This window comes from Helianthus annuus, chromosome 15, assembly GCF_002127325.2.
Source record: "Helianthus annuus cultivar XRQ/B chromosome 15, HanXRQr2.0-SUNRISE, whole genome shotgun sequence".
NCBI lineage: Eukaryota > Viridiplantae > Streptophyta > Magnoliopsida > Asterales > Asteraceae > Helianthus > Helianthus annuus.
In genome coordinates, this window is record NC_035447.2 from 128,057,748 (window position 1) to 128,085,642 (window position 27,895).

The 27,895-nt window shown below is 36.9% G+C and overlaps 1 protein-coding gene across 1 annotated transcript; it reads right to left on the minus strand.

Annotated features, from left to right (window-relative positions):
- Positions 1 to 20,307: 20,307 nt before the first annotated feature.
- LOC118487526 (peptidyl-prolyl cis-trans isomerase 1-like) lies at positions 20,308 to 27,791 on the minus strand. Its single transcript, XM_035984452.1, has 5 exons — positions 27,686 to 27,791; positions 27,505 to 27,584; positions 25,962 to 26,353; positions 25,556 to 25,653; positions 20,308 to 20,339 (listed from the first exon to the last, which is right to left on the minus strand). Exons 1-5 carry the CDS (start codon positions 27,789 to 27,791, stop codon positions 20,308 to 20,310), a joined length of 708 nt encoding a protein of 235 aa, XP_035840345.1.
- Positions 27,792 to 27,895: the final 104 nt, after the last annotated feature.

Consider the following 27,895-nt stretch of genomic DNA (forward strand, 5'->3'; position numbering starts at 1 on the left):
TGTTTTTGGACATTTCTTTGGCCATAAGTTCTTGATCTGGGCAAAAATTGTCCCAACAGAAACCTTCAGCCAATTTTTCATCATCTTCTTTTGCCAAACACACTTTACTGTTTGTTGGAAGATATTTACCCAAGTAAAGTTATCATATTTTCCCTGATTAACTAGACATGCTCTTTTTGAACCTTCAATCACATCTCTTCCGTGTGCAGTTTGTGCCTGATGCGATGCTGGTGGTGTGACTTGATGATAAATTGCCTCTTTGTGATAATCGTTGTTTCCAAAAGGATTCTGGGCTCCACTAGCTTCACGATTTTTGCACTCCCTCTTGAAATGTCCCTTTTCCCTGCAACGAAAACATGTAACTTTAGATTTATCAAAGCCTAAAGTTGAAACATTTGCATCACGGAAATCATCTCTTCCTCAGTGAGATCGTTTATCACATTTGACTTTTCATTTCTTTAGCGTGTTCTGATAGTCCACTGATGTACTATCATTTCCTCTTTTTTCACAACAAAACTCGTTTTTGTTTTTTCAGTGTTTTTTTCTTTTTCTGGATTTTATCATGTTTTTTGATTTTTCAAATTTTCAAAATTTCTAACAAATTTTTACTCCCCCTAAAATCAAAAATATGTTTCAATTTTTGATTTTTGGAGGAAAATTTGAAAAAAAAACTGTACAAATAAAATGACAACTGATATGAATTGCTTCTGTGACAACTCGAGTTTCCGAGATTCCACTTTCGCACTTATTGCACGTTCACTGTTTGTTTAGTTGCTTACTTACACAATTTGTTTGCTTTGTAACTATATACGTTGTGATTTGATAAAGTGTATTGCGATTGTTGCATGGTTATGTGTTATTTTACGAATACATGAACTTGGTGATCAAACTGTAAATTATATGTGGTGTGTGTGTTTTGTGTAAAGGATGATACTTAGGGGTGTTTAGTGGTAATAACGAAAATAAAACAAAACCCCTTAACCCTAATCATTCTCACCAATTTCAATCATACGGCACTTCAAATCATTCTCTCTACAATCATTTCTCTCATCATCCTTGGCTACACAAGTTCTCTTGCATCAATCTTGATCTTCCAATCCATCTAGAATCAATCTAAGGTAAACGTTTAATGGTTATTTGTTGTTAATCATTGATTATTTGATTCATGCAAACCCTAGTTCGACTCTGTGGTTATTAAAGATTCTGATTGTTGTGAAATGGTTTATGATCAGTTGTGTAATCACTTGCCTGATGTTAAGATGCCTGATATGTTAGAATTGTTTGATTGTTAATTAGATTACAACACTGGCAATGTCTGGGATTAGGGTTTTGATCGTAAATGTAACTGTTCCATTGAAAACTGTAAGTTGGTTTTGGAAATCACGCATGTTGTTAACTCGGATTTAAGTGTCAGGGTTTTGTGAAGTCACATGGTCTGAGTTTTGTGTGGAACACATAGTCTAAGTTTTATAGATAATGTATGGGGTCCGAGTTTTTGCCTAAATCCGAGTTTTGGATTGTTTGTTGGTCCAAATTTTTGTAAAGGAAAACATGGTCCGAACTTTTGTAAGGGGAAAGCATGGTCCGAGTTTTGCAAAGGGTGTTTGGTCCGAGCTTTGTTGAAGCTATATAGTCCGAGTTTTGTGAATGTTTATGTAGTCCGAGTTTGTTGAGGCTATATGGTCCGAGTTTTGTGAATGCTTATGTGGTCCGAGTTTGTTAGTGCTTGGAATGTCAGAGTTCTGTAAACAAAACACATGGTCTGAGTTTTCAAACATTAAAGGGGTCCGAGTTTATTGTTTGGTTCATAAGTGTTACTGTATGTTACTGTATGCCACTGCATGTTACTGCATGTTACTGAATGTTACTGTATGCCACTGCATGTTATTGCATGTTACTGTATGTTACTGTATGTTGCTGTATGTATGTGAAATCTATGTCATGTCAATCTGTAAACAATTATCACACAGAACACAGTTGTTGGACACCAAGGAATTGTAAACCTTATTTGAACGTAAACACTTACATTGAGTTTATGTGCAATGTACCTTAGGTCGTGTGTAACGGACCTAGCCATTAATTAACACTAGAAGCACAATAACATACCGAGCAAACCAAGGTGAGTTCACACGCTTACCAAGGCATGGGATTCCCGGTGGGTAGGGAATGGGATTGAAGGAAAAGGATTGGTGAATTATTTGGATTTACACTGTTACTAGACCATCTACCATCGTCCTCGGTTGTGAAGGACCCTTACGTAAAACCTACGTAATACTTGTGCTTACTACTGTCCTCAGGGTTCGAGGGACACCTACGTAAAACCTACGTAAACTCATATATACTACTGTCCTAGGGTTATGAATGACACTTACGTAAAACCTACGTAAACCCCCGCGTACCACTGTCCTCGGGATAAGAAGGACACTTACGTAAAACCTACGTAAACCTCGTACGTACTACTGTTCTCGGGTAAAGAAGAACACTTATGGTTACCTCTAGTCTAGTACATGCACACATGGGAAGCCCCCACTATACGAACATACAATTGACTTAGTTACTAACGCATGGTGATGCAACAGACTTACTATTAGGAACTTACTTACTGTGAACTCGCTCAACTAGTTGTTGACTCTCTGTTACATGCCTTGCAGGTCATTAGGTATACATGGAGCTTGCACTGGGAGGCGCGGTCGTTGTGGACAAGGATCATGAATGCTTTGATTAAACATTTGACATTTCATACTTTACCTACGTTGGGCTTTTACTCATATGCTTCCGCTAAACGTTGAATTTATACTTATGTTTTGAACACCTTTCATATGGATTGGTTTGGTTAAATTACATTTACTTTTACTATTTACGTTGTTCTATATGATTGGTGGCTTGATCCTGGTCATGTCACGCCTCCAAGCGGTGGTACTCCGCGTGTGGATTTTGGGAGTGTGACAGCTTCAATTAGCCATTCACTTGGCATAAACAATCAGAAACTCCCCCTGACAACAAACTATTTTCCCATTATGATTTCAAAACATTTAAGTTTGTTTTAATCAAAATGGTTTTTCCGGAAAATTAGTTTTGTTGAAATTCATCAACCACTTGTAGGTTAGGGGTTTCATCACATTGTTTTTCAATCATTTGAATGAAAGTTAAATCAAGTTCAACTTAATGACCTTGATTAACCTCTTGTAGGTGAAAACTTCTTTTTCAACCACTTGTAGGTTTTTCAAACAAACATTTTCAAGAATGATGTCGATTCCTGCTCCACGATTACCAACTTGGGAGCTCCGGCAAGTCCAGAGTTTAGTCATGATAGGTTCTATCCCAGTTACTAACCTGGGATGAACCATCTTCATCAAGTTTCTTTGTTTTCAATTCATAAAATTCCTTAACTCCTTTGACCTTCCCGTCAACCATTTTTCCAAAAACATTTTGAACCTTGGGGTTAATGGCTTTTTCAATATCAAATTCTTTCTTTTCAGAAAAAAATTGATTTGAAATCTCAATTTTTCCAATTTTTGATTTTAAATTTTTAGCCCGCAATGGTGGAAAATTTGCATCATCCAATGGCGGAACTGAGTATTCACCTTTTATCTCAACTTGTGGCTCTTCTGACTTTGACGAGTCAGATTCATCGCCAGAACTAGCATTTGATTTCTTAACAACCCACTTTTGGTTGTTAAGTTTTGCTTTTCTTCTGTAAAAACTCTTTGAACATTCACCAACCTCAAACTTTGAATTTTTGAAAACTTTAAATTGTTTGGTTGGTGGTTCAATATCAACCATCTTTTCTTTTAGTTTTTCAGAGACTCCCTGTTTTGTTTGGATTGCCTTTGGACAATTCCTGGCAATATGACCAACTGTTTTGCATTGAAAACAGGTTCTTGTCTCCTTCTTCTGAGCAACATTCTTCTTCATTTCCTCTTGCTTCTTAGCAAGGAATTCTTTGTTTGTCTGCTTCCTGAACACATGCTCTTTTTCTTTTTCAGATGATGTTCCTGAAACAAAAACAGTTTTTGGTTTATAAATTTTCTCATTTTTATGATTTTTCGGTGGAATAAAACCTAGACGTTTCTTTTTGAAATTACCATTATGGTTTGGTTTCTTTTGAAAACCAGAACCAGAACTGTAACCCTTTTTCTTGTTTAACCTTTGTTGATCTCTTGAGGTGTACTTTTTAGGTTTTTCAGAAAGATTTACATCTTTTATTTCAGAATTATTAATTTCTGTTAATTTGAAAACCTTTTTAATCATTTCAGTTTTAACACCTCTTATTGGAAATTCTTCATCAGAATATAATTTGTCAGAATCATTCAAAGTATATGCTACTTTGAATGTTTCGTCATTCAAATTATTTTGTGATAACAGAAATTCTTTTTTATAAACCCGTTTGCCCTTTTTGACTTTTGGACTTGAAGTGTCAGATTCAGACTTTGACTCTGATTTTGACTCCTCCATTTCATATTTATCCAACACCTGATCGACCACTTTCTTAATTATCACGGAAATCGTTCCCAACAAAGACATTTGATTTTTAGCAACCTGTTCAGTATAATCTTGATCATTTTCAAGACTTAGAACAATATTGCACTGAAGTTTTCTTCCATTCTTTGTTACTGAAATGTTTAGATCAAATGATGAGAATCTTGTGCTGCTTGATCCCTGGGATGATTTCTGTTCAGAAGAATCTTTCACACTGTAAGCATTTTCGACTTTTGGAGAAAAATTTGACTTTTCGTTGACACCACCTTTGTAATAAAAGCTGATATCTTGCTCTCCATCATAGTTCTTCATCCTGGCAATCTTCCTCTGCTCCATCTCTTGAGCTTCCAGGTGTTTAATGAAATCTCCCAGTGTCAAATTTTTGTAATCCTTTCTGTTGGATCTCAGCATCATCAGAAACGTTCCCCAAGTTTCATGTGGTAGCGCATCTGCAAGTTTTTCAATCAATTCATCAGTATCCTTTTTAATACAAGTTTCGACATATTTCTCACCAAGTTACACTATCTTTCTATAATTTGCTTGGTGTTTTCAGATTTTAATCCCCGAAACAGATCAAACTCTTTCTTCATGAGAGACATTTTGTTTTTAAGCATATCATCACTACCAACAAATTTTGCTTCCAATTCTGTCCAAATTGAATAAGCAGTTCCATCATGTTGAAGCAGTATCAAAATGTCTTCTTTTATCGCTTGCTGAAGCAGACTCACCATCAGTTTCTCATCCCTATATTTCTTTTTATCTTCCGTACTCATTTCTCTAATTGTTAACTGAGCATTATTCCTTGTGGGTCTAACATATGGTTCTTCAATATGTTCCCAAGCATCCAAATGATATGCCTCAACCCAATTTCCAAACCGTTCGGACCATGCATTGTAATCATCAATATCCATGAGTTTAGGCGGTTTTTGAGATGTTCCGGTTTCGTTTTCAAGTAAAGCATTCTGCGTGATTGTAATCGGACTAGCAAAGGCGTTATAGAATTTGTTGTCCATTGTTCAAAGTTCACAAGTTCACAAATTTCCAAGCTTAGACAAAAACAGGTTCTTGGAGCGAAATCCCAAATGTTACAATAAGCGAAATCCCAAACTGATCTTGGAGGGAAATCACAAAGTGTACTAATGAGCGAAACCTTAGTTGTCACAAAAGCGAAATTAGGCTGGTACATTGGAGCGAAACCCTATAATGACAATGTAGCGAAACCTCAAGTGACACAATAAGCGAAACCCTTAGTGTCACAATAAGCGAAACCTTTAGTGTCACAAGAGCGAAATCTGCTTTGATCCTTGGAGCGAAACCCTCAATTTTAAGCAAGAGCGAAATCCCAGGTGTACCAATAAGCAAAATCAAGAAGAACTTTGTGATATAAAAGCGAAATCAACTGATGACATCATCATTTTCACGAGTCATGATGAGCGAAACCCCAAAAAGACAAAGATTTAGATCGATTTTATCTTTGAAACTTTCAAGGGTTTATTAATGTATGATTACGAGTGCTGTGTGTGAATTTGAGCTGGTTTTACCGAGAAAAATTTTGTAATTTTGAAGAAAGTGTAGAAAATCAGAATAAATGCAACTGAAATGGCAAGAACTCTTCCTCCTGAGCTCTGATACCACTTGTAGGAACGATTTCGGCCCTGTTTGAGTCGATCAGAAGAATTCCTATCCAAAACAAGAGGCGGAAACTAATGCTTTGGTGCGATTACAGCTGTATTCACTTTAAATTGTTGTTGTATTGATCACGAATGCAATTACAAGCTCTGACAACACTTCGGCAGCACTTCGTGGCTCACCGGAAGAGAACACCTACAACTATATTAATGATTTCGCTCTTACAACCTATATATAGGTGAGCAGGTTTCGCTCTTACGGACATGACATATGAGCGAACCTATCACTTGACATATAAGCGAAACCCTAGCTTGACACATGAGCGAAATCATGATTCTGACACAAGAGGGAAACCCTATCTAATACATGTTTCTTGATTTTCGTGCTCTATTCTATCCTACACACTGCAAGACTCGATACAAGTCGTAGTCGACAGACGTAGTGCACCAACATCCATCAATTAGGAATCTGATGCTATCACGAATTACATTCCTTAAATTGAAGCCATTTTTTGAGTGTTTATTTTTTGGTGTTTAATCTGCATATACATCACCATTGCTCTTGATTTTATTGACTGTATAAATCTTAAATGTCAACATATACAGGTGTGATTTAGTTTCCAAAGATTTTTTCAATGCCGAGAACCTCGATCAGAGACTAAAAAAGGCATAAGGTTCACAATGCTGTAAAACTAAAATGGGATATACTGGGCTAGGATTCGAGTTACAAGAACAAGGGCCAAACCAACCACCCAAGAATGGAATCGTCGAGCGAAAACGCTTGACAACCTCCTAGAAGCAGCTTTTCTTGCCACCAGACTTTTCTCCATCAATTAGGAATCTGATGCCGCCACTAAACACATTCCTTAAATTGTAGCCATTTTTTGATTATTTATTTTTTGGTGTCTAATCCGCATATATATCACCATTGCTCTTGATTTTCTTGACTGTATATCTCTTAAATGTCAACATATACACGTGTGATTTAGTTTACGAAGATTTTTCAATGCCGAGAACGTCGATCAGAGAGTAAAAAAAGGCGTAAGGTTCACAATGGTGTAAAACTAAAATGAGATATACCGGGCTAGGATTCGAGTTACAGGAACAAGGGCCAGACCAACCACCCAAGAATAGAATCGTCGAGCGAAAACACTTGACAACCTCCTGGAAGTAGCTTTGCTTACCACCAAACCTTTCTCCATCAATTAGGAATCTGATGCTGTCACTAAACACATTCCTTAAATTGTAGCCATTTTTTGAGTGTTTATTTTTTGGTGTCTAATCCGCATATATATCACCATTGCTCTTGATTTTCTTGACTGTATATCTCTTAAATTTCAACATATACATGTGTGATTTAGTTTACGAAGATATTTCAATGCTGAGAACCTCGACTGGAGAGGAAAAAAGGCGTAAGTTTCACAATGGTGTAAAACTAAAATGGGATATACCGGGCTAGGATTCGAGTTACAGGAACAAGGGCCAAACCAACCACCCAAGAATGGAATCGTCGAGCGAAAACACTTGATAACCTCTTGGAAGCAGCTTTTCTTGCCACCAGACCTTTCTCCATCAATTAGGAATCTGATGCCGTCACTAAACACATTCCTTAAATTGTAGCCATTTTTGGAGTTTTTATTTTTTGGAGTTTTATCCGCATATACATAACCATTGCTCTTGATTTTCTTGCCTGTATATCTCTTAAATGTCAACATATACACGTGTGATTTAGTTTTCGAAGATTTTTCAATGTCGAGAACCTCGATCAGAGAGAAAAAAAGGCGTAAGGTTCACAATGGTGTAAAACTAAAATGGGATATACCGGGCTAGGATTCGAGTTACCGGAACAAGAGCCAAACCAACCGCCCAAGAATGCAATCGTCGAGCGAAAACACTTGACAACCTCCTAGAAACAGCTTTTCTTGCCACCAGACCTTTCTCCATCAATTAGGAATCTGATGCCGTCACTAAACACATTCCTTAAATTATAGCCATTTTTTTAGTGTTTATTTTTTGGTGTCTAGTCCGCATATATATCACCATTGCTCTTGATTTTCTTGATTGTATATCTCTTTAATGTCAACAAATACACGTGTGATTTAGTTTACGAAAATTTTTCAATGCTAAGAACTTAGATCAGAGAGAAAAAAGGCGTAAGGTTCACAATGGTGTAAAACTAAAATAGGATATACCGAGCTAGGATTCGAGTTACAGGAACAAGGGCCAAACCAACCGCCGAAGAATGGAATCGTTGAGCGAAAACAATTGACAACCTCCTGGAAGCAGCTTTTCTTGCCACCTGACCTTTCTCCATCAATTAGGAATCTGATGCCATCATGAAACACATTCCTTAAATTGAAGCCATTTTTTGAGTGTTTAATCCGCATATACATCTCCATTGATCTTGATTTTTTTCACTGTATATCTCTTAAATGTCAACATATACAGGTGTGATTTAGTTTACGAAGATTTTTTCAATGCCGAGAACCTCGATCAGTGAGTAAAAAAGGCGTAAGGTTCACAATGGTGTAAAACTAAAATGGGATAAGGATTCGAGTTACAAGAACAAGGGCCAAACCAACCACCCAAGAATGGAATCGTCGAGCGAAAGCGCTTTACATCCTCCTGGAAGCAGCTTTTCTTTCCATCAGACTTTTCTCCATCAATTAGGAATCCTATGCCGTCACTAAACACATTTCCTTAAATTGTATCCATTTTTTGATTGTTTATTTTTTGGTGTCTAATCCGCATATATATCACCATTGCTCTTGATTTTCTTGACTGTATATCTCTTAAATGTCAACATATACACGTGTGATTTAGTTGACGAAGATTTTTCAATGCCGAGAACGTCGATCAGAGAGTAAAAAAAGGTGTAAGGTTCACAATGGTGTAAAACTAAAATGAGATATACCGGGCTAGGATTCGAGTAACAGGAACAAGGACCAGACCAACCACCCAAGAATGGAATCGTCGAGCGAAAACACTTGACAACCTCCTGGAAGCAGCTTTGCTTGCCACCAGACCTTTCTCCATCAATTAGGAATCTGATGCTGTCACTAAACACATTCCTTAAATTGTAGCCATTTTTTGAGTGTTTATTTTTTGGTGTCTAATCCGTGTATATATCACCATTGCTCCTGTTTTTCTTGACTGTATATCTCTTAAATTTCAACATATACACATGTGATTTAGTTTACGAAGATATTTCAATGCTGAGAACCTCGATTAGAGAGGAAAAAAGGCGTAAGGTTCACAATGGTGTAAAACTAAAATGGGATATACCGGGCTAGGATTCGAGTTACAGGAACAAGGGCCAAACCAACCACCCAAGAATGGAATCGTCGAGCGAAAACACTTGATAACCTCCTGGAACCAGCATTTCTTGCCACCAGACCTTTCTCCATCAATTAGGAATCTGATGCCGTCACTAAACACATTCCTTAAATTGTAGCCATTTTTTGAGTGTTTATTTTTGGAGTCTAATCCGCATATATATCACCATTGCTCTTGATTTTCTTGACTGTATATCTATTAAATGTCAACATATACACGTGTTATTTAGTTTACGAAGATTTTTCAATGCCGAGAACCTCGATCAGAGAGAAAAAAAAGGCGTAAGGTTCACAATGGTGTAAAACTAAAATGGGATATACTGGGCTAGGATTCGAGTTACCGGAACAAAAGCCAAACCAACCGCCCAAGAATGGAATCATCGAGCGAAAACACTTGACAACCTCCTAGAAGCAGCTTTGCTTGCCACCAGACCTTTCTCCATCGTTTAGGAATCTAATGCTCTCGCTAAACACATTCCTTAAATTGTAGCCATTTTTTGAGTGTTTATTTTTGGTGTCTAATCCGCATATATATCACCATTGCTCTTGATTTTCTTGATTGTATATCTCTTAAATGTCAACATATACACGTGTTATTTAGTTTACGAAGATTTTTCAATGTCGAGAACCTCGATCAGAGAGTAAAAGGGCGTAAGCTTCACAATGGTGTAAAACTAAAATAGGATATACCTGGCTAGGATTCGAGTTACAGGAACAAGGGCCAAACCAACCACCAAAGAATGGAATCGTCGAGCGAAAACACTTGACAACCTCCTGATAGCAACTTTTCTTGCCACCAGATCTTTCTCCATCAATTAGGAATCTGATGGCGTCACTAAACACATTCTTTAAATTGTAGCCATTTTTGAGTGTTTATTTTTTGGTGTCTAATCCGCATATATATCACCATTGCTCATCATTTTCTTGACTGTATATCTCTTTAATGTCAACAAATACACGTGTGATTTAGTTTACGAAAATTTTTCATTGCCAAGAACTTAGATCAGAGAGAAAAAAAGGCGTAAGGTTCACAATGGTGTAAAACTAAAATAGGATATACCGGGCTAGGATTTGAGTTACAGGAACAAGGGCCAAACCAACCACCCAAGAATAGAATCGTCAAGCGAAAACACTTGACAACCTCCTGGAAGCAGCATTTAGTGCCACCTAACCTTTCTCCATCAATTAGGAATCTGATGCCATCACGAAACACATTCCTTAAATTGAAGCCATTTTTTGAGTGTTTAAGTTTTGGTGTTTAATCAGCATATACATCACCATTGCTCTTGATTTTCTTGACTATATATCTCTTAAATGTCAACAAATACACGTGTGATTTAGTTTATGAAGATTTTTCAATGCCGAGAACGTCGACCAGAGAGTAAAAAAAGGTGTAAGGTTCACAATGGCGTAAAACTAAAATGAGATATATCGGGCTAGGATTCGAGTAACAGGAACAAGGGCCAGACCAACCACCCAAGAATGTAATTGTCGAGCGAAAACACTTGACAAACTCCTGGAAGCAGCTTTGCTTGCCACCAGACCTTTCTCCATGAATTAGGAATCTGATGCTGTCACTAAACACATTCCTTAAATTGTAGCCATTTTTTGAGGGTTTATTTTTTGGTGTCTAATCCGCATATATATCACCATTGCTCTTTTTTTTTCTTGACTGTATATCTCTTAAATTTCAACATATACACGTGTTATTTAGTTTACGAAGATATTTCAATAATGAGAACCTCGATTATAGAGGAAAAAAGGCGTAAGGTTCACAATGGTGTAAAACAAAAATGGGATATACCGGACTAGGATTCGAGTTACAGGAACAAGGGCCAAACCACCCACCCAAGAATGGAATCATCGAGCGAAAACACTTGATAACCTCCTGGAAGCAGCTTTTCTTGCCACCAGACCTTTCTCCATCAATTAGGAATCTGATGCCGTCAGTAAACACATTCCTCAAATTGTGGCCATTTTTTGAGTTTTTATTTTTTGGTGTTTTATCCGCATATACATAACCATTTCTCTTGATTTTCTTGCCTGTATATCTCTTAAATGTCAACATATACACGTGTGATTTAGTTTACGAAGATTTTTCATTGCCGAGAACCTCGATCAGAGAGAAAAGAAGGCGTAAGGTTCACAATGGTGTAAAACTAATTTGGGATATACCGGGCTAGGATTCGAGTTACCGGAACAAGAGCCAAACCAACCGCCCAAGAATGGAATCGTCGAGCGAAAACATTTGACAACCTCCTGGAAGCAGCTTTGCTTGCCACCAGACCTTTCTCCATCAATTAGGAATCTGATGCTGTCACTAAACACATTCCTTAAATTGTAGCCATTTTTTGAGTGTTTATTTTTGGTGTCTAATCCGCATATATATCACCATTGCAATTGATTTTCTTGATTGTATATCTCTTAAATGTCAGCATATACACGTGTGATTAAGTTTACGAAGATTTTTCAATGCCGAGAACCTCGATCAGAGAGTAAAAATGGAGTGAGTTTCACAATGGTGGAAAACAAAAATGGGATATACCGGGCTAGGATTCGAGTTACAAGAACAAGGGCCAAACCTATAGGTTCGTTCACACGACCAAACGAGTCGTTTAGAAGAGATCTCGTCTAATACGAAAGGCGGAATCAGACGTATCGTAGTTATTTCAGCTGGTTTGCACTTAGATTCACTAAAATTGTCTCTTGTATTGATATCAGATTGTTTTACAATGCTGGAGACACTTCAGCAGAGCTTCACTACCGGAATTGAAACATTACAAATGAAATGGACAAGGCACGTATTAATAGGCAATCCATTCCGCACAAGATGGCTCATACAAAATGGTCATCTCCATTTCCTACGAAATGGACATCTCCATTTCGTGCGAAATGGCCTTTCCATTTTGTGCGAAATGGCCTTTCCATTTCGTGCGAAATGGTTCAAACCTATATATTTCTCATTTTTCTCGCACTTCGTGCCCTAATCTATCTGATCTAATACAAGACTCGATACAAGACGAAGTCGACAGACATATGCACCAACAGACTCCCCCTTGGATGTTGACGAAGTCTTCGGTGTCGAGTCTTCGGTATGTCACATCTTCAGTCTTTATCAGTCTTCTTGCTCTCTTCAAAGTATTATCCATTGTAAGCATCCTCAATCTCTATCTCTTCTCTTTCTCTTTTCTTGAATCTCAACATGTCTCTATCTTCTCTTGATCAGATCTCTTGATTCCTTAAGTTCTTTAGCATCAGCAGCTTGTGTAAACAGCAGGATTTAAATTTGGCTTTCTACCATTCAAACTCCCCCTTGAATGTTGATCCAGAATCAAAAACTGGCTCTTGCATCTTCAGACTCCCCCTTTCGATAAGCTGGGATCACAGTCTGACTTTCTCGTTCTAGGATCGTGACGTGGCTCAAACTCTACAACTTTCACAGGTTCAGGACCGTTGCCTGACTCTCCATAACCACAGAATCTGGAACCTGGCTTGTATTTGCATAACTTCAAGAGTTGAAAGTCCACAGGAATCGTAACCTGGCTTTCGCATATCTTTCAGGATTCGTAACCCGTGTTGGTGCAGTCATCTGTCGACTACGTCTAATGTCGAGTCCGGGTTGCGATGCGGATCTGGTCAAGCATGATGTCATCATGTTTAATGATGAAATCATGTGACATCATCATATATTACATCAGTTCATAAATATTCGAAAGTCAAGTCAATATATAATGATCATCATCAAAGGCTTCAACAAACGTCAAAAGAATCAAAGGATTTAATATTGTGAAGTTCAAGTGTTTGATTGTGATTGGATCAAATGATGGTCCAATGAGGGATCACCATCACAAGAGCCAATAATATGTCATCTCTCAAAAGTCAAATACAAGTTGTTAGTGATTGGACCAACTTATGGTCAAATGAGAATCCACCATGAAGATTTACTAAAGACAAAAAGATGGTAGGTCAAATGATGAGGATCGTGTATTCTGCAGTCATGATGAATCGCTCTTTTGTCAAATGATGTCTGATCGCTTATACGGAACTTGTCGGATCGCTTATACGTCATTTGTTGGAATCGCTCATAGTGTATATACATGAACCGCCTTTGTGGCATGTCCTTTTGAGCGGTTCCTAGCATAGTATAAATAGGCTCATTGCATTTCATTTGTAACGGAGTTTAGAACTGATACCGAGGTGCTGCCGGTATTTCCTCTTACTGTAAACGCTGTAATATTAATATACAAGAGGATTAAAGTGTGATACAAGTTGTGTATACGTCCGTTTCTTTGTTTCCGCCGCTGAAACGGATTTGAGCTCTTCCGAACGACTCATTTAGGTCGAAGTCCGATCCTACAATTGGTATCAGAGCCAAGGAGGAGGAGATCTCGCATATACAGCTCGTGTCCATCACTTTTTCTGCTTCTACACCTTTCTTTTTCGAGAAACGCAACTTTTTACGGTCAAAATCGCTTCAAATTTACATATTGTGTGCGGAATGATGATTTAACAAAACCTGGAAGTTTTCAGACCTTAATTCGGCTTAAAAGTGATTAAAATTGAATTTTCGCTCTAAAAGCGGTTCGTGTTTGCTGACGTCATTTCTGGAACCGCTCGAAATATTGTCTGGAACCGCTCGAAATACATTGCCTCAAAAGCGGTTCATGTAAAAAACCGAATAAGCGATCCATTAAGTTGTCATAAAAGCGGTTTGACATTCTGACCATATAAGCGAACTGACAAGATGTTGAAAAAGCGATCCCACCGTTTGTGAATCGCTCATATGAAATCCTTGAATCGCTCGTAATCAATGCGTTTGAATCGCTCCAAAAAGATACGTTTGAACCGCTTATTTGACACAAGTCAAACCGCTCATACGTCAAGCATTAAGACCGCTTTTATGACACATCTGAACCGCTGATATGTCAGGAGAATATATGTGGACCGCTCATTGAAGATCTTGGAAATCGCTCATTGAAATCGACAGTGTATTAAGAGAACCGCCCCCATTATCCAATTGCAGTTTATTAAACCCAATTAAACATCACCGCCCAATCAGCCCACTCATCTTATATACTTGTCGGTCCAATCCACATTCACTAAGTCGCCGCCTCACTTACATTTTGTTACCCTATAACATTTTAAAAATATAACCTTTGAACCGCCCTCTTAAAGGCCCACTAGCCCACCGCCCAATCTACCTATTAGAATTGCCGCCCACTACAACCTTCCATTAATTTGTCGGCCAATTCAAAGTCTACCGCCCACTACTGTTTGTTGACCCAATCAACCATTTTTACCGCCCATTTTGTCATTACATATAAATAACCCACCGCCCAACCCATTATTACACATCACCGCCCAACCCTTATTACAACCGGCCCTATTAACCAATCCCATATTTTTCTTGCCGCCCCATTTGCTAAAAACAACCTAATCAAATTCTTTACAACCGCCCAAAATCCAATTAAATTTAAACACGTGTCGGGTTTGTTTTTGCGAAAAAATGGCAATGGTGTTTGATGAACAGGAGAACCATTATTTCGAAAGATTTAATGATTGGCATCACGGATTTCTAGATGAGGGTTATAGAAAAGTGAGCAAAGATGGTTGGGCAAAAAGGTTCAAATATTTCGTGTGTCTGAAAGACGAAACGTTGGATGATCTTAAAGACAGATATAGTGTTTTATTGAGTTATATGAAAGATCATGAGATATACCCGTCAAATGTTGAAAAATTGGAGAAATTTGCAGATGCATTACCGATTGAATGGAGTGAATGTTTGAAGAATTTAAGGGAGAACTCAAATTTTTCAAAACTACCTCTAAATCAATTCATCAGCAAACTTCAAACTCATGAACTTGAAACCAGAAAGAAAAAGAAAGATTTAATCAAGGTTTTGGAATATAATGTGCTAGATCTAAGTTCAGATGTGATTGAAGAGATGCACCAAAGGGTTACTAAATGTATCAGGGCAAAACATGTGCTGAAATACGATTTCAAACGAGGATGTTATATTGATAATAATGGAAACCCTTTTGATTTCGTTAAATTGTTTTGTGCACGTACATTGATAGCAAAGGAAGAAGAAACTTCAAAAGCTGAAGAATCGGTGAAGAATGAAACAATGTGCTCAACATGCGATAACTTTAAGACTGACAATGACAAACTTGTGAGAGACATAGAAAGTTTGGCATTTGAAGTCAAAAAGTTGAAAGATGAGAAGCACATTGCTGAAAACCAGATTCTTTCTCTGGAAAAAGATTGTGAGAAGTTGAAAGCAGAAAATGACAAACTGTTGATTGATTTTAACAGTTTGATTTTGAAAAATCAAGAATTTGAGGGGCAAGTGAAAATTCTTGAAGACGGGAAAAATGTGTTTAGTAAAAACAATATTGAAAAACAAAAGATGATTAATTCCCATCTTCAGAAGATTGTCGAACTTGAAAAAGAAGGTGAAAGCGCTCAAAAGAGAATCAAAGAGTTGGTAAAAGAGCTTGAAAGCAAAAAGAAATCGTCGGAAGATGAGGATTTCTGGATAAAACTTGAAAACAAGAATCTAAAAGCCAATGAATCAAAATTTCAGGAACAGATCAAAATTTTGATAAATGAAAAGTCTGTTCTTGAAAGTTTGAAGGTTGAGAATGACAATTCCATCAAGTCTCATCTTGAGAGAATATCTCAGCTTGAGGAAGAAGCTAAGAATTCCAGGACCAAGATAGATAAACTTGAGAAGAAATTGATCAGTTTTGCGACTAAATCTGACAAGTTGAATATTCCTTGTCCAAAACCGATCAATTCAGTTCCGATGAGTGAAAAGGCTACAAACGTTGACAAAGTCAAAGTCAAAGATTGTGATGATAAAACTGATGAGGAAAATGAGAAATTTTATTCAGCAGATGAGTTTGTGACAGAGTCTGATGATGAAAATGTTAAGAAAGAAAAACAAAAATTGTTTTTAAAGTTGAAAGAAAAATTTCAGAAAACTGTTCTGCAATCAACTGAAAAAGGTGAATGCTCTAAGCAAAAACCTGTGAAGAAGATTGTAAAACATAATCAAAACTTTAAAAATGAAGGAAAAAACTCATCAGTACGATCATCCAATCAAAAGAAAAAATTACAAAAAATAGAAAATGAAAATTCAAAATTTGTTGTGTGCAGGACGAACCACAGTGCAAAAGCATCAAAACCAGCACATTTGAGGAAAGAATATCACCAAGCCAGACAATGCTATGATCTGAGCGTTTGGTGTGAAAATGGTAACTGGTATGATAACAGGGTGTGCTACAGCTGTGGATATCAGGGGCATATTGTTGTTAACTGCCAATACTGGAGTTATGAGACCAGGAGGTGCTACAATTGCAATATCAAAGGTCACATTGCCAGAGATTGCCCAAAGAGATCGCATGATAGATTGAGGGCTAATTCTCAGAAAATGGCAAAGAAGATACCAGTCGTTGTCAAGCCTAAAGAATTGAAAGTTTCGGGCCAAAACGTCAGAGAACAGAAGGTCAAAGAACCTAAAGTTCAAGAAACAAAAGTGAAGCTTTCTCAGGGGCAGAAAGATCGACTGAGGAAAAAGAGAAAGAAAGCGAGAGAATATCTCGAAAAGATTTTGTCCTCGGGTTCACGAGACAAACAGAATAACAGTTCTGATGAATCTACTCCCTCAGCTGAAAAGACAAGCAAAAAGAATTCATCAGATGCAAATCTGAGGACAAAAGAGGTGAAAAAGAAGAAAGTGAAGTTTTCACTTCCTGGCGATGAATCTGTTTCTTCGGAAACAAAGGAGCCACATGTCGGCGATGAATCTGACTCATTAAAGTCAGACAAGCCACATTCAGGCAATGATTCTGGAATGGTAAAGCCAGAGGAGCCATGTGTTGAGGTAAAGGTCGAGAATTCTAGTTTAACAAAGGATGAGAAAAATTTTCCACCATTGTTGAATAAGAATTCAAAATCACCCAAGGCTGGTCAGGCTTGGGTGAAACTATTCAAATAGAAAAAACCTGACTTGCCGGAGCTCCCAGGTTTGTAAGCGTGGAGCATGAATCGGCATCTTTTTAAATCTGTGATTGAAGATTTTGCAGGAATTGCCGGAGATCCCAAGATGGTATCGTGGATCATGAATCGGCATCTGTCTAAAATTTTATTCGTTAACGTCAATCATGCAAACGGTAAAGAGGTTTGGTTGTGTTTGTGAATGTTTTACAAGTGGTACAGAGGATTCTGGACTGCATATGGTAAATCAAGGACATTAACTTGTACTTGGATTTTCCTACTTTTGTGTAGAAAACAAGATGATGAAGTAACCCCGTACCTAAACTGTTTGGTAAACAAACTAAGTTTTCCGGAAAAGCCATTTTGATTAAAACAAACTTAAGTGTTTTGAAATCATAATGGGAAAATAGTTTGTTGTGAGGGGGAGTTCTGATTGTTTATGCCAGGTGGATAGAGAATTGAAGTGATTCTCATCAAGTTGTCAAGTTTGTACAGTTTGTTTCAAATTTTCCCAGAAAATCAAAATTGAAACATATTTTGATTTTAGGGGGAGAAAAATTTTAAAAAAATTAGAAAATTTGAAAATGTCAAAAACATTAAAAATTTAAAAATGAGTTTTGTTGTGAAAAAGAGGAAATGATAGTAAATCAGTGGACTATCACAGCATGCTAAAGAAATGTAATGTAAAATGTGATAAACGGTCTCACTGATGATGTGACGATAGGTTTTTGTACATTTAGTAGATTTATTTGGGATATAAACCTAAAATTTCAAACTTGTGAAATTCGTGGGGAACACTACTTGGATATATAGGTAACCCCTGAAATCTCGTTTGAAAGGTCTCGTATTCTGATATACTAGGTGTTTATACTCTATGATGTCTGGGGTATTATTCCGGGACTTCTGCTGAACGGTAGTTCTGACCTAGTCCTTGGCTAATACTTTCCACAAAATGCTTGAAATATAGCATAAAGCCCTCAGTTGATTAGACAATAAAATTGATAATCATCTGTTGTAGCTGAAAAGATCCTCTAAAGGGGACACACTGCTAAGTCGAAGCTGATATCTCTCTGCTGAACGGAAGTTCTGACCTGAGATCCCTCAGTCCTCGCATCTTTCCCTTAATTTATGTACAGACATCATTGTAGTGTTCATACCTGTAAGACTGAATATTGGGATTCTAGATGCGGGAGTATATTCAAGAGGTGGGACACATGAATTGAACTAAGTTCATAAAATACCTAAATAGTATCCTGAATAGATTGAAAATTGTATGAAAATTTAAGAGGACAATTATATCGTCAATCTACGTGAATTGTTTAGAACTTAAAACGATTAAAAGCTTAACGGTGCTTGTGTTATGTCTCAAAAACTGATATGATCCTCTTGCACAAACTCACAAAAATATGTTTGTTTTGCATTTTAAATTTTCTGTCTTTGCATTTATGTTTCATATTTTCAAAAATCCAAAAAGATTTTCGACAACTGATGGTGAAGAGCTGATTTTCGAAATCTCAAAGGCTAAACTTGATGAACATACAGGTTGGTTAAGTCGTTTGAAATGTTTAAAATGATTCATTAGGTTGAATCAGTAATTGAAATGTTTCAAATTTGTAATCAGTGTTTAAATTGTAAAAATTCTCAAATGATTTGTTGATTCATTAAGTTGAATCACAACTTTATTTGTTTGTGATAGAGTGTTTGAGATGATGCAGATGATGAGCTGAACAGAGAGAAGCCAGGAGATAATTTCGATGGTGGTAACAAAATCCCAGACAACTATCCTAGCAGAGTGATAGGGGGAGTCTGATGAAGGTTATAGCCAAAGAAAGTTAGATCCAGGCAGAATTCTTGAAGAAGACCGAACTATATCCGAGAATGTCATGTTGAAGACTCTCACTGAAGATTCTGTCAACATTCAATCTGTTGATACGCAAAGCCAGGTGTCGATCCCAAAAGCACGGAAGCTTGACGAAAGGGGGAGCCTGAAGATTCTGAAGATAGAGAGAGAAGTCCAAAGACTGATAAAGACTGAAGTCGTTGAAGACTCGACACTTAAGACTCGTCAACATCTGAGGGGGAGTCTGTTGGTGCAGTCATCTGTCGACTACGTCTAATGTCGAGTCCGGGTTGCGATGCGGATCTGGTCAAGCATGATGTCATCATGTTTAATGATGAAATCATGTGACATCATCATATATTACATCAGTTCATAAATATTCGAAAGTCAAGTCAATATATAATGATCATCATCAAAGGCTTCAACAAACGTCAAAAGAATCAAAGGATTTAATATTGTGAAGTTCAAGTGTTTGATTGTGATTGGATCAAATGATGGTCCAATGAGGGATCACCATCACAAGAGCCAATAATATGTCATCTCTCAAAAGTCAAATACAAGTTGTTAGTGATTGGACCAACTTATGGTCAAATGAGAATCCACCATGAAGATTTACTAAAGACAAAAAGATGGTAGGTCAAATGATGAGGATCGTGTATTCTGCAGTCATGATGAATCGCTCTTTTGTCAAATGATGTCTGATCGCTTATACGGAACTTGTCGGATCGCTTATACGTCATTTGTTGGAATCGCTCATAGTGTATATACATGAACCGCCTTTGTGGCATGTCCTTTTGAGCGGTTCCTAGCATAGTATAAATAGGCTCATTGCATTTCATTTGTAACGGAGTTTAGAACTGATACCGAGGTGCTGCCGGTATTTCCTCTTACTGTAAACGCTGTAATATTAATATACAAGAGGATTAAAGTGTGATACAAGCTGTGTATACGTCCGTTTCTTTGTTTCCGCCGCTGAAACGGATTTGAGCTCTTCCGAACGACTCATTTAGGTCGAAGTCCGATCCTACAACCCGGCTGCTTCTGCCTGCACAATCTCTACCACAAAATAAATTTCACAAATTTAACAATTTGACAAATTTAGAAATCATTGGAAGATATCATTCAACAACAACACTCTTATTTTAAGGTAGATTTATTCATGACAATTTTCATTTCAAAATCAACTCTCCCAACCCACTGTTCATCATGTTTAGCACTCAGAATTTTGAAAATCAACTTTTCAACATCAATTGTCGAAAATCTTTTTGGTTTTTTTCAAAATTTTATACCAAAACACATTATTTTTGGGTTTTTGTTTTTTAATGGAAAGTAGTAAAGAAATATTTACAAGCAATATTTTTGTGAGTTTGTGTAAGAGGATCATATCAATTTATGAGACAAATCACAAACGCCGTTAAGCTTTAAACATTTTAAGTTCTAAACGATTCACTTAGATTGTCAGTATACTGATCCACTTAAATTTTCACACAAAGTTCAACTGTTTCGAGATACGAGATTAGTGTTTTAAGCACTTAAACTCATTCGCGTGTCCCACCTCAGAATATACTCCCGTATCCAGACTTCTATATTCAGTCTTACAGGTGAGTGTACACTAATGGTATCTGTAAACAGGTAAATGCAAGACCATGAGAGCTCAGGTTAGAACTTTCATTCAGACAAAGAGATGATGGCTCGACTTTAGGTGTGTCCCGTTTGGGGATCTTTTCTTTAACAGCACATGATTCGCATTTTTCAATGTTTCATCATTTTTTATGCTGAGGGTGAGCTTTAAGATTAAAGCAGTGCAAAGTATTATACGAGGATTAGGCTATTGCTTCCGCAAAATCAAAAGTGCTGCTATAATACCCCAGATATCAATACGCACAAAGACCTAGTATGTCAGAAATAAAAAGTCTTTCAAACAAGATTTCGGGGGTTACCCATATATCCGAGAGATGTTCCCCACGAGATAAGTAAATATTTTGATTTAGGTTTATATCTCAATAACAATCTACTGAATGTGTAAAAACCTACTGGCATATCCTCAGTGAGATCGTTTATCACATTTGACTTTTCATTTCTTTAGCGTGTTCTGATAGTCCACTGATGTACTATCATTTCCTCTTTTTTCACAACAAAACTCGTTTTTGTTTTTTCAGTGTTTTTTTCTTTTTCTGGATTTTATCATGTTTTTTGATTTTTCAAATTTTCAAAATTTCTAACAAATTTTTACTCCCCCTAAAATCAAAAATATGTTTGAATTTTTGATTTTTGGAGGAAAATTTGAAAAAAAACTGTACAAATAAAATGACAACTGATATGAATTGCTTCTGTGACAACTCGAGTTTCCGAGATTCCACTTTCGCACTTATTGCATGTTCACTGTTTGTTTAGTTGCTTACTTACACAATTTGTTTGCTTTGTAACTGTATACGTTGTGATTTGATAAAGTGTATTGCGATTGTTGCATGGTTATGTGTTATTTTACGAATACATGAACTTGGTGATGAAACTGTAAATTATATGTGGTGTGTGGCGTTTGTGTAAAGGATGATACTTAGGGGTGTTTAGTGGTAATAACGAAAATAAAACAAAACCCCTTAACCCTAATCATTCTCACCAATTTCACGGCACTTCAAATCATTCTCTCTACAATCATTTCTCTCATCATCCTTGGCTACACAAGTTCTCTTGCATCAATCTTGATCTTCCAATCCATCTAGATTCAATCTAAGGTAAACGTTTAATGGTTATTTGTTGTTAATCATTGATTATTTGATTCATGCAAACCCTAGTTCACCAAACAATGACTCTGTGGTTATTAAAGATTCTGATTGTTGTGAAATGGTTTATGATCAGTTATGTAATCACTTGCCTGATGTTAAGATGCCTGATATGTTAGAATTGTTTGATTGTTAATTAGATTACAACACTGGCAATGTCTGGGATTAGGGTTTTGATCGTAAATGTAACTGTTCCATTGAAAACTGTAAGTTGGTTTTGGAAATCACGCATGTTGTTAACTCGGAGTTAAGTGTCAGGGTTTTGTGAAGTCACATGGTCTGAGTTTTGTGTGGAACACATAGTCTGAGTTTTATAGATAATGTATGGGGTCCGAGTTTTTGCCTAAATCCGAGTTTTGGATTGTTTGTTGGTCCGAATTTTTGTAAAGGAAAACATGGTCCGAACTTTTGTAAGGGGAAAGCATGGTCCGAGTTTTGCAAAGGGTGTTTGGTCCGAGCTTTGTTGAAGCTATATAGTCCGAGTTTTGTGAATGTTTATGTAGTCCGAGTTTGTTGAGGCTATATGGTCCGAGTTTTGTGAATGCTTATGTGGTCCGAGTTTGTTAGTGCTTGGAATGTCAGAGTTCTGTAAACAAAACACATGGTCTGAGTTTTCAAACATTAAAGGGGTCCGAGTTTGTTGTTTGGTTCATAAGTGTTACTGTATGTTACTGTATGCCACTGCATGTTATTGCATGTTACTGTATGTTACTGTATGTTGCTGTATGTATGTGAAATCTATGTCATGTCAATCTGTAAACAATTATCACACAGAACACAGTTGTTGGACACCAAGGAATTGTAAACCTTATTTGAACGTAAACACTTACATTGAGTTTATGTGCAATGTACCTTAGGTCGTGTGTAACGGACCTAACCATTAATTAACACTAGAAGCACAATAACATACCAAACAAACCAAGGTGAGTTCACACGCTTACCAAGGCATGGGATTTCCGGTGGGTAGGGAATGGGATTGAAGGAAAAGGATTGGTGAATTATTTGGATTTACACTGTTACTAGACCATCTACCATCGTCCTCGGTTGTGAAGGACCCTTACGTAAAACCTACGTAATACTTGTGCTTACTACTGTCCTTAGGGTTCGAGGGACACATACGTAAAACCTACGTAAACTCATATATACTACTGTCCTAGGGTTATGAATGACACTTACGTAAAACCTACGTAAACCCCTGCGTACCACTGTCCTCGGGATAAGAAGGACACTTACGTAAAACCTACGTAAACCTCGTACGTACTACTGTTCTCGGGTAAAGAAGAACACTTATGGTTACCTCTAGTCTAGTACATGCACACATGGGAAGCCCCCACTATACGAACATACAATTGACTTAGTTACTAACGCATGGTGATGCAACAGACTTACTATTAGGAACTTACTTACTGTGAACTCGCTCAACTAGTTGTTGACTCTCTGTTACATGCCTTGCAGGTCATTAGGTATACATGGAGCTTGCACTGGGAGGCGCGGTCATTGTGGACAAGGATCATGAATGCTTTGATTAAACATTTGACATTTCATACTTTACCTACGTTGGGCTTTTACTCATATGCTTCCGCTAAACGTTGAATTTATACTTATGTTTTGAACACCTTTCATATGGATTGGTTTGGTTAAATTACATTTACTTTTACTATTTACGTTGTTCTATATGATTGGTGGCTTGATCCTGGTCATGTCACGCCTCCAAGCGGTGGTACTCCGCGTGTGGATTTTGGGGGTGTGACAGCTTCAATTAGCCATTCACTTGGCATAAACAATCAGAAACTCCCCCTGACAACAAACTATTTTCCCATTATGATTTCAAAACATTTAAGTTTGTTTTAATCAAAATGGTTTTTCCGGAAAATTAGTTTTGTTGAAATTCATCAACCACTTGTAGCTTAGGGGTTTCATCACATTGTTTTTCAATCATTTGAATGAAAGTTAAATCAAGTTCAACTTAATGACCTTGATTAACCTCTTGTAGGTGAAAACTTCTTTTTCAACCACTTGTAGGTTTTTCAAACAAACATTTTCAAGAATGATGTCGATTCCTGCTCCACGATTACCAACTTGGGAGCTCCGGCAAGTCCAGAGTTTAGTCATGATAGGTTCTATCCCAGTTACTAACCTGGGATGAACCATCTTCATCAAGTTTCTTTGTTTTCAATTCATAAAATTCCTTAACTCCTTTGACCTTCCCGTCAACCATTTTTCCAAAAACATTTTGAACCTTGGGGTTAATGGCTTTTTCAATATCAAATTCTTTCTTTTCAGAAAAAAATTGATTTGAAATCTCAATTTTTCCAATTTTTGATTTTAAATTTTTAGCCCGCAATGGTGGAAAATTTGCATCATCCAATGGTGGAACTGTGTATTCACCTTTTATCTCAACTTGTGGCTCTTCTGACTTTGACGAGTCAGATTCATCGCCAGAACTAGCATTTGATTTCTTAACAACCCACTTTTGGTTGTTAAGTTTTGCTTTTCTTCTGTAAAAACTCTTTGAACATTCACCAACCTCAAACTTTGAATTTTTGAAAACTTTAAATTGTTTGGTTGGTGGTTCAATATCAACCATCTTTTCTTTTAGTTTTTCAGAGACTCCCTGTTTTGTTTGGATTGCCTTTGGACAATTCCTGGCAATATGACCAACTGTTTTGCATTGAAAACAGGTTCTTGTCTCCTTCTTCTGAGCAACATTCTTCTTCATTTCCTCTTGCTTCTTAGCAAGGAATTCTTTGTTTGTCTGCTTCCTGAACACATGCTCTTTTTCTTTTTCAGATGATGTTCCTGAAACAAAAACAGTTTTTGGTTTATAAATTTTCTCATTTTTATGATTTTTCGGTGGAATAAAACCTAGACGTTTCTTTTTGAAATTACCATTATGGTTTGGTTTCTTTTGAAAACCAGAACCAGAACTGTAACCCTATTTCTTGTTTAACCTTTGTTGATCTCTTGAGGTGTACTTTTTAGGTTTTTCAGAAAGATTTACATCTTTTATTTCAGAATTATTAATTTCTGTTAATTTGAAAACCTTTTTAATCATTTCAGTTTTAACACCTCTTATTGGAAATTCTTCATCAGAATATAATTTGTCAGAATCATTCAAAGTATATGCTACTTTGAATGTTTCGTCATTCAAATTATTTTGTGATAACAGAAATTCTTTATTATAAACCCGTTTGCCCTTTTTGACTTTTGGACTTGAAGTGTCAGATTCAGACTTTGACTCTGATTTTGACTCCTCCATTTCATATTTATCCAACACCTGATCGACCACTTTCTTAATTATCTCGGACTCATGATCAGTGTCGGATGATGTGAAAGTAACATCAATGTTGTCTGGCAAGTTATCTGAAGGCTTAGATTCCCACTGTAAGTTGGTTGCCTTTTTGACTCTTTCTGAATTTGGATTTCATGGAGAATATCCATTTTCAAGCGGGGGTGGACACTTGTTGTAACTGACACTTTGTTTCTTACCAGAATTCTTCACTTCAGTATCTTCTTTTGTTTCGAACTTCTTCACTTCAGATGTTTCTTCTTCAAACGCTTTCATGCCTTCAACTGTAGGATAAATCCTGTCAATCACATAAGAAGAACATGAGTAACTTTTCAACAACTTGTTTACTCTTTCAGTTTCTATCCTCTGAGTTTCCAACTTCTGTTCAAGCTCATCACACATATCAATGTAATAATTGACCATTTCCTGCTTTATCATGTATGCTCCATTGAGTGTCTTCATGGCTGTAGCTTGTTCACTGCTTGACTCGTTGTATTGATTCATGGCTTTGTTTAAGACATCATACGATTCTTTCAACCTGTTCATGTTGTGAATCAACTCGTTGTTGTATTTTTCAGAGTCTCACAGTTTTCACAATTCTCATACATCTTTTCTGCATCAGCTTCCTTTTTAATCTCGAAAGCTGGAATTTCTTTGTCCTGCTTCTTTATCACACGAACCTCTTCTTCATCATTCTTATCTTTCCTTCTTTCTTTATCTCTTTCGTCTAGAAATTTTAAATGCTCTTTCATTCTTTCTGCATAATACGAATTATCATCATCACGATCATCTTGTTTTTCAACCTTCTTCTTTGCCATTCGAGCCTTTTCAGCATCTCTCTCGGCTAGATATTTTAAGTGCTCTTTCATACTATCTGCCCAATACGAATTATCATCAGCACTGTCTTCAACGATTTTAGCAACAAAAGCTTTAGCCTTTAAGATCTCTTCATCCGGACAATATTTGTCCCAGCTAAAACCTTCTAGCAATCTTTCATCCTTTTGATTAACTAGATAAGCTTTCTTTGGTTCTTCAATCTCCTTCCTTGCATGTGAAGTTTGTGGCGATTGTTGATACGGCTGTTGAGCAACTTGATGATAAATCGCTTTCCGATAATAATCATTTTTTCCGAAAGGATTTTGAGCTCCACTTGCTTCGCGGTTTGTGCATTCTCGCTTGAAATGCCCTTTTTCCCTGGAGCGAAAACAAGTAACTTTAGATTTATCAAATCCTAAAGTAGAAACATTTGCATCATGAAAATCATCTCTTCCAGTTATCTGTTTAAATTTTTTAGCTCTTCTCAACACGCTCGCTAAACACCACTTTATATCCATTAACTCCATCCCCTCAGCATCGATCTGATCGTAATCCTCTTTTGTCAACATTGGATTTCCGATCCTTCCTGCAACCAAACTCCCATAAGACTCTAACACAGTCACCAACAAAGACATATGACTTTTGGCTACTTCTTCAGAGTAATTTTGATCATTCTCAAGATTTAGCGCAATGTTGCATTGTAGCTCTTTGCCACTCTTGGTTGCTTGGTTGCTGAAAAATTTAAATCGAATGATGGATTTGAAGAAAATCCAGTTTTGCTACTTGATCCCTGAGATGAACTTCCAGACGAGCTTTTTGCATTGAAAGCAGTTTCAGTCTTTGGTGCAATGTTGGTCTTATCACTAGCACCACCTTTGTAATACAGACCAATATCTTGTTCACCATCATAGTTCTTCATTCTCGCTATCTTTCATTGTTCCATCTCTTAAGCTTCGAGTTGTTCAATAAATTCGCTCAGTGTTTGATTGTCAAATTCAGATTTATTTTTCAACATCATAAGATACGTGCCCCAAACATCTTGTGGTAACGCATCGGCCAAATTTTCAATCAATTCTTCTTTATCTTTATTGATGTTCAATCTATTCATATTCATCACCAAATTGCAATATCTTTCTATAATCTGCTTGGTGTTTTCAGTTCTTAATCCACGGAATAGATCAAATTCTTTCTTTAAAAGCGACATTTTGTTCTTGATCATCTCTTTACTTCCAACAAACTTCGATTTTAGATTTTTCCATATTGAATGTGCACCTCTGTTATGTTGGAGTAAAATCAAGATTTCTTCCTTAATAGCTTGCTGTAAAAGACTAACCATCATCTTTTCATTTTTGTATTTCTTTTTCTCATCAACACTTAAATCTTTAATATCAACCTTCTGTCCATTGTCCTTAACTGGTCTAATATATCGAAATTCAGATATTCCCATGCATCTAGGTAATATGCTTGAACCCAATTTTCAAAACATTCTGCCCATCCACTATACTCCTAAATACTCATAAGCTTAGGCGGTTTTTGCGTAGGGCCCGTTTCATTTTCTAGCATCGTACTCTGAGTCACAGTCATTGGAGTTGCAAAGGCGTTGCAGAACTCGTTCTCCATGATTCGGTTAGCAAAATTTCACAAACACAGACTGTTTAAACGAAATGGATGATTTTCAAAGGAACTGGAACAATTCCAAACGAAATGGATCTGAAACGAAATGC

What these genes read in the sequence shown, in the direction of transcription:
- LOC118487526 (XM_035984452.1), bottom strand. Translation starts at nt 27,791, where the DNA reads ATGGAGAACGAGTTCTGCAACGCCTTTGCAACTCCAATGACTGTGACT. An exon ending in ACAAAAATGAAAAGATGATG is followed by an intron (nt 26,354 to 27,504) that starts GTTAGTCTTTTA and finishes GTTAATCAAAAG; the next exon opens with GATGAAAGATTGCTAGAAGG. An exon ending in GAAGCTGATGCAGAAAAGAT is followed by an intron (nt 25,654 to 25,961) that starts GTATGAGAATTG and finishes TGTGATTGACAG; the next exon opens with GATTTATCCTACAGTTGAAG.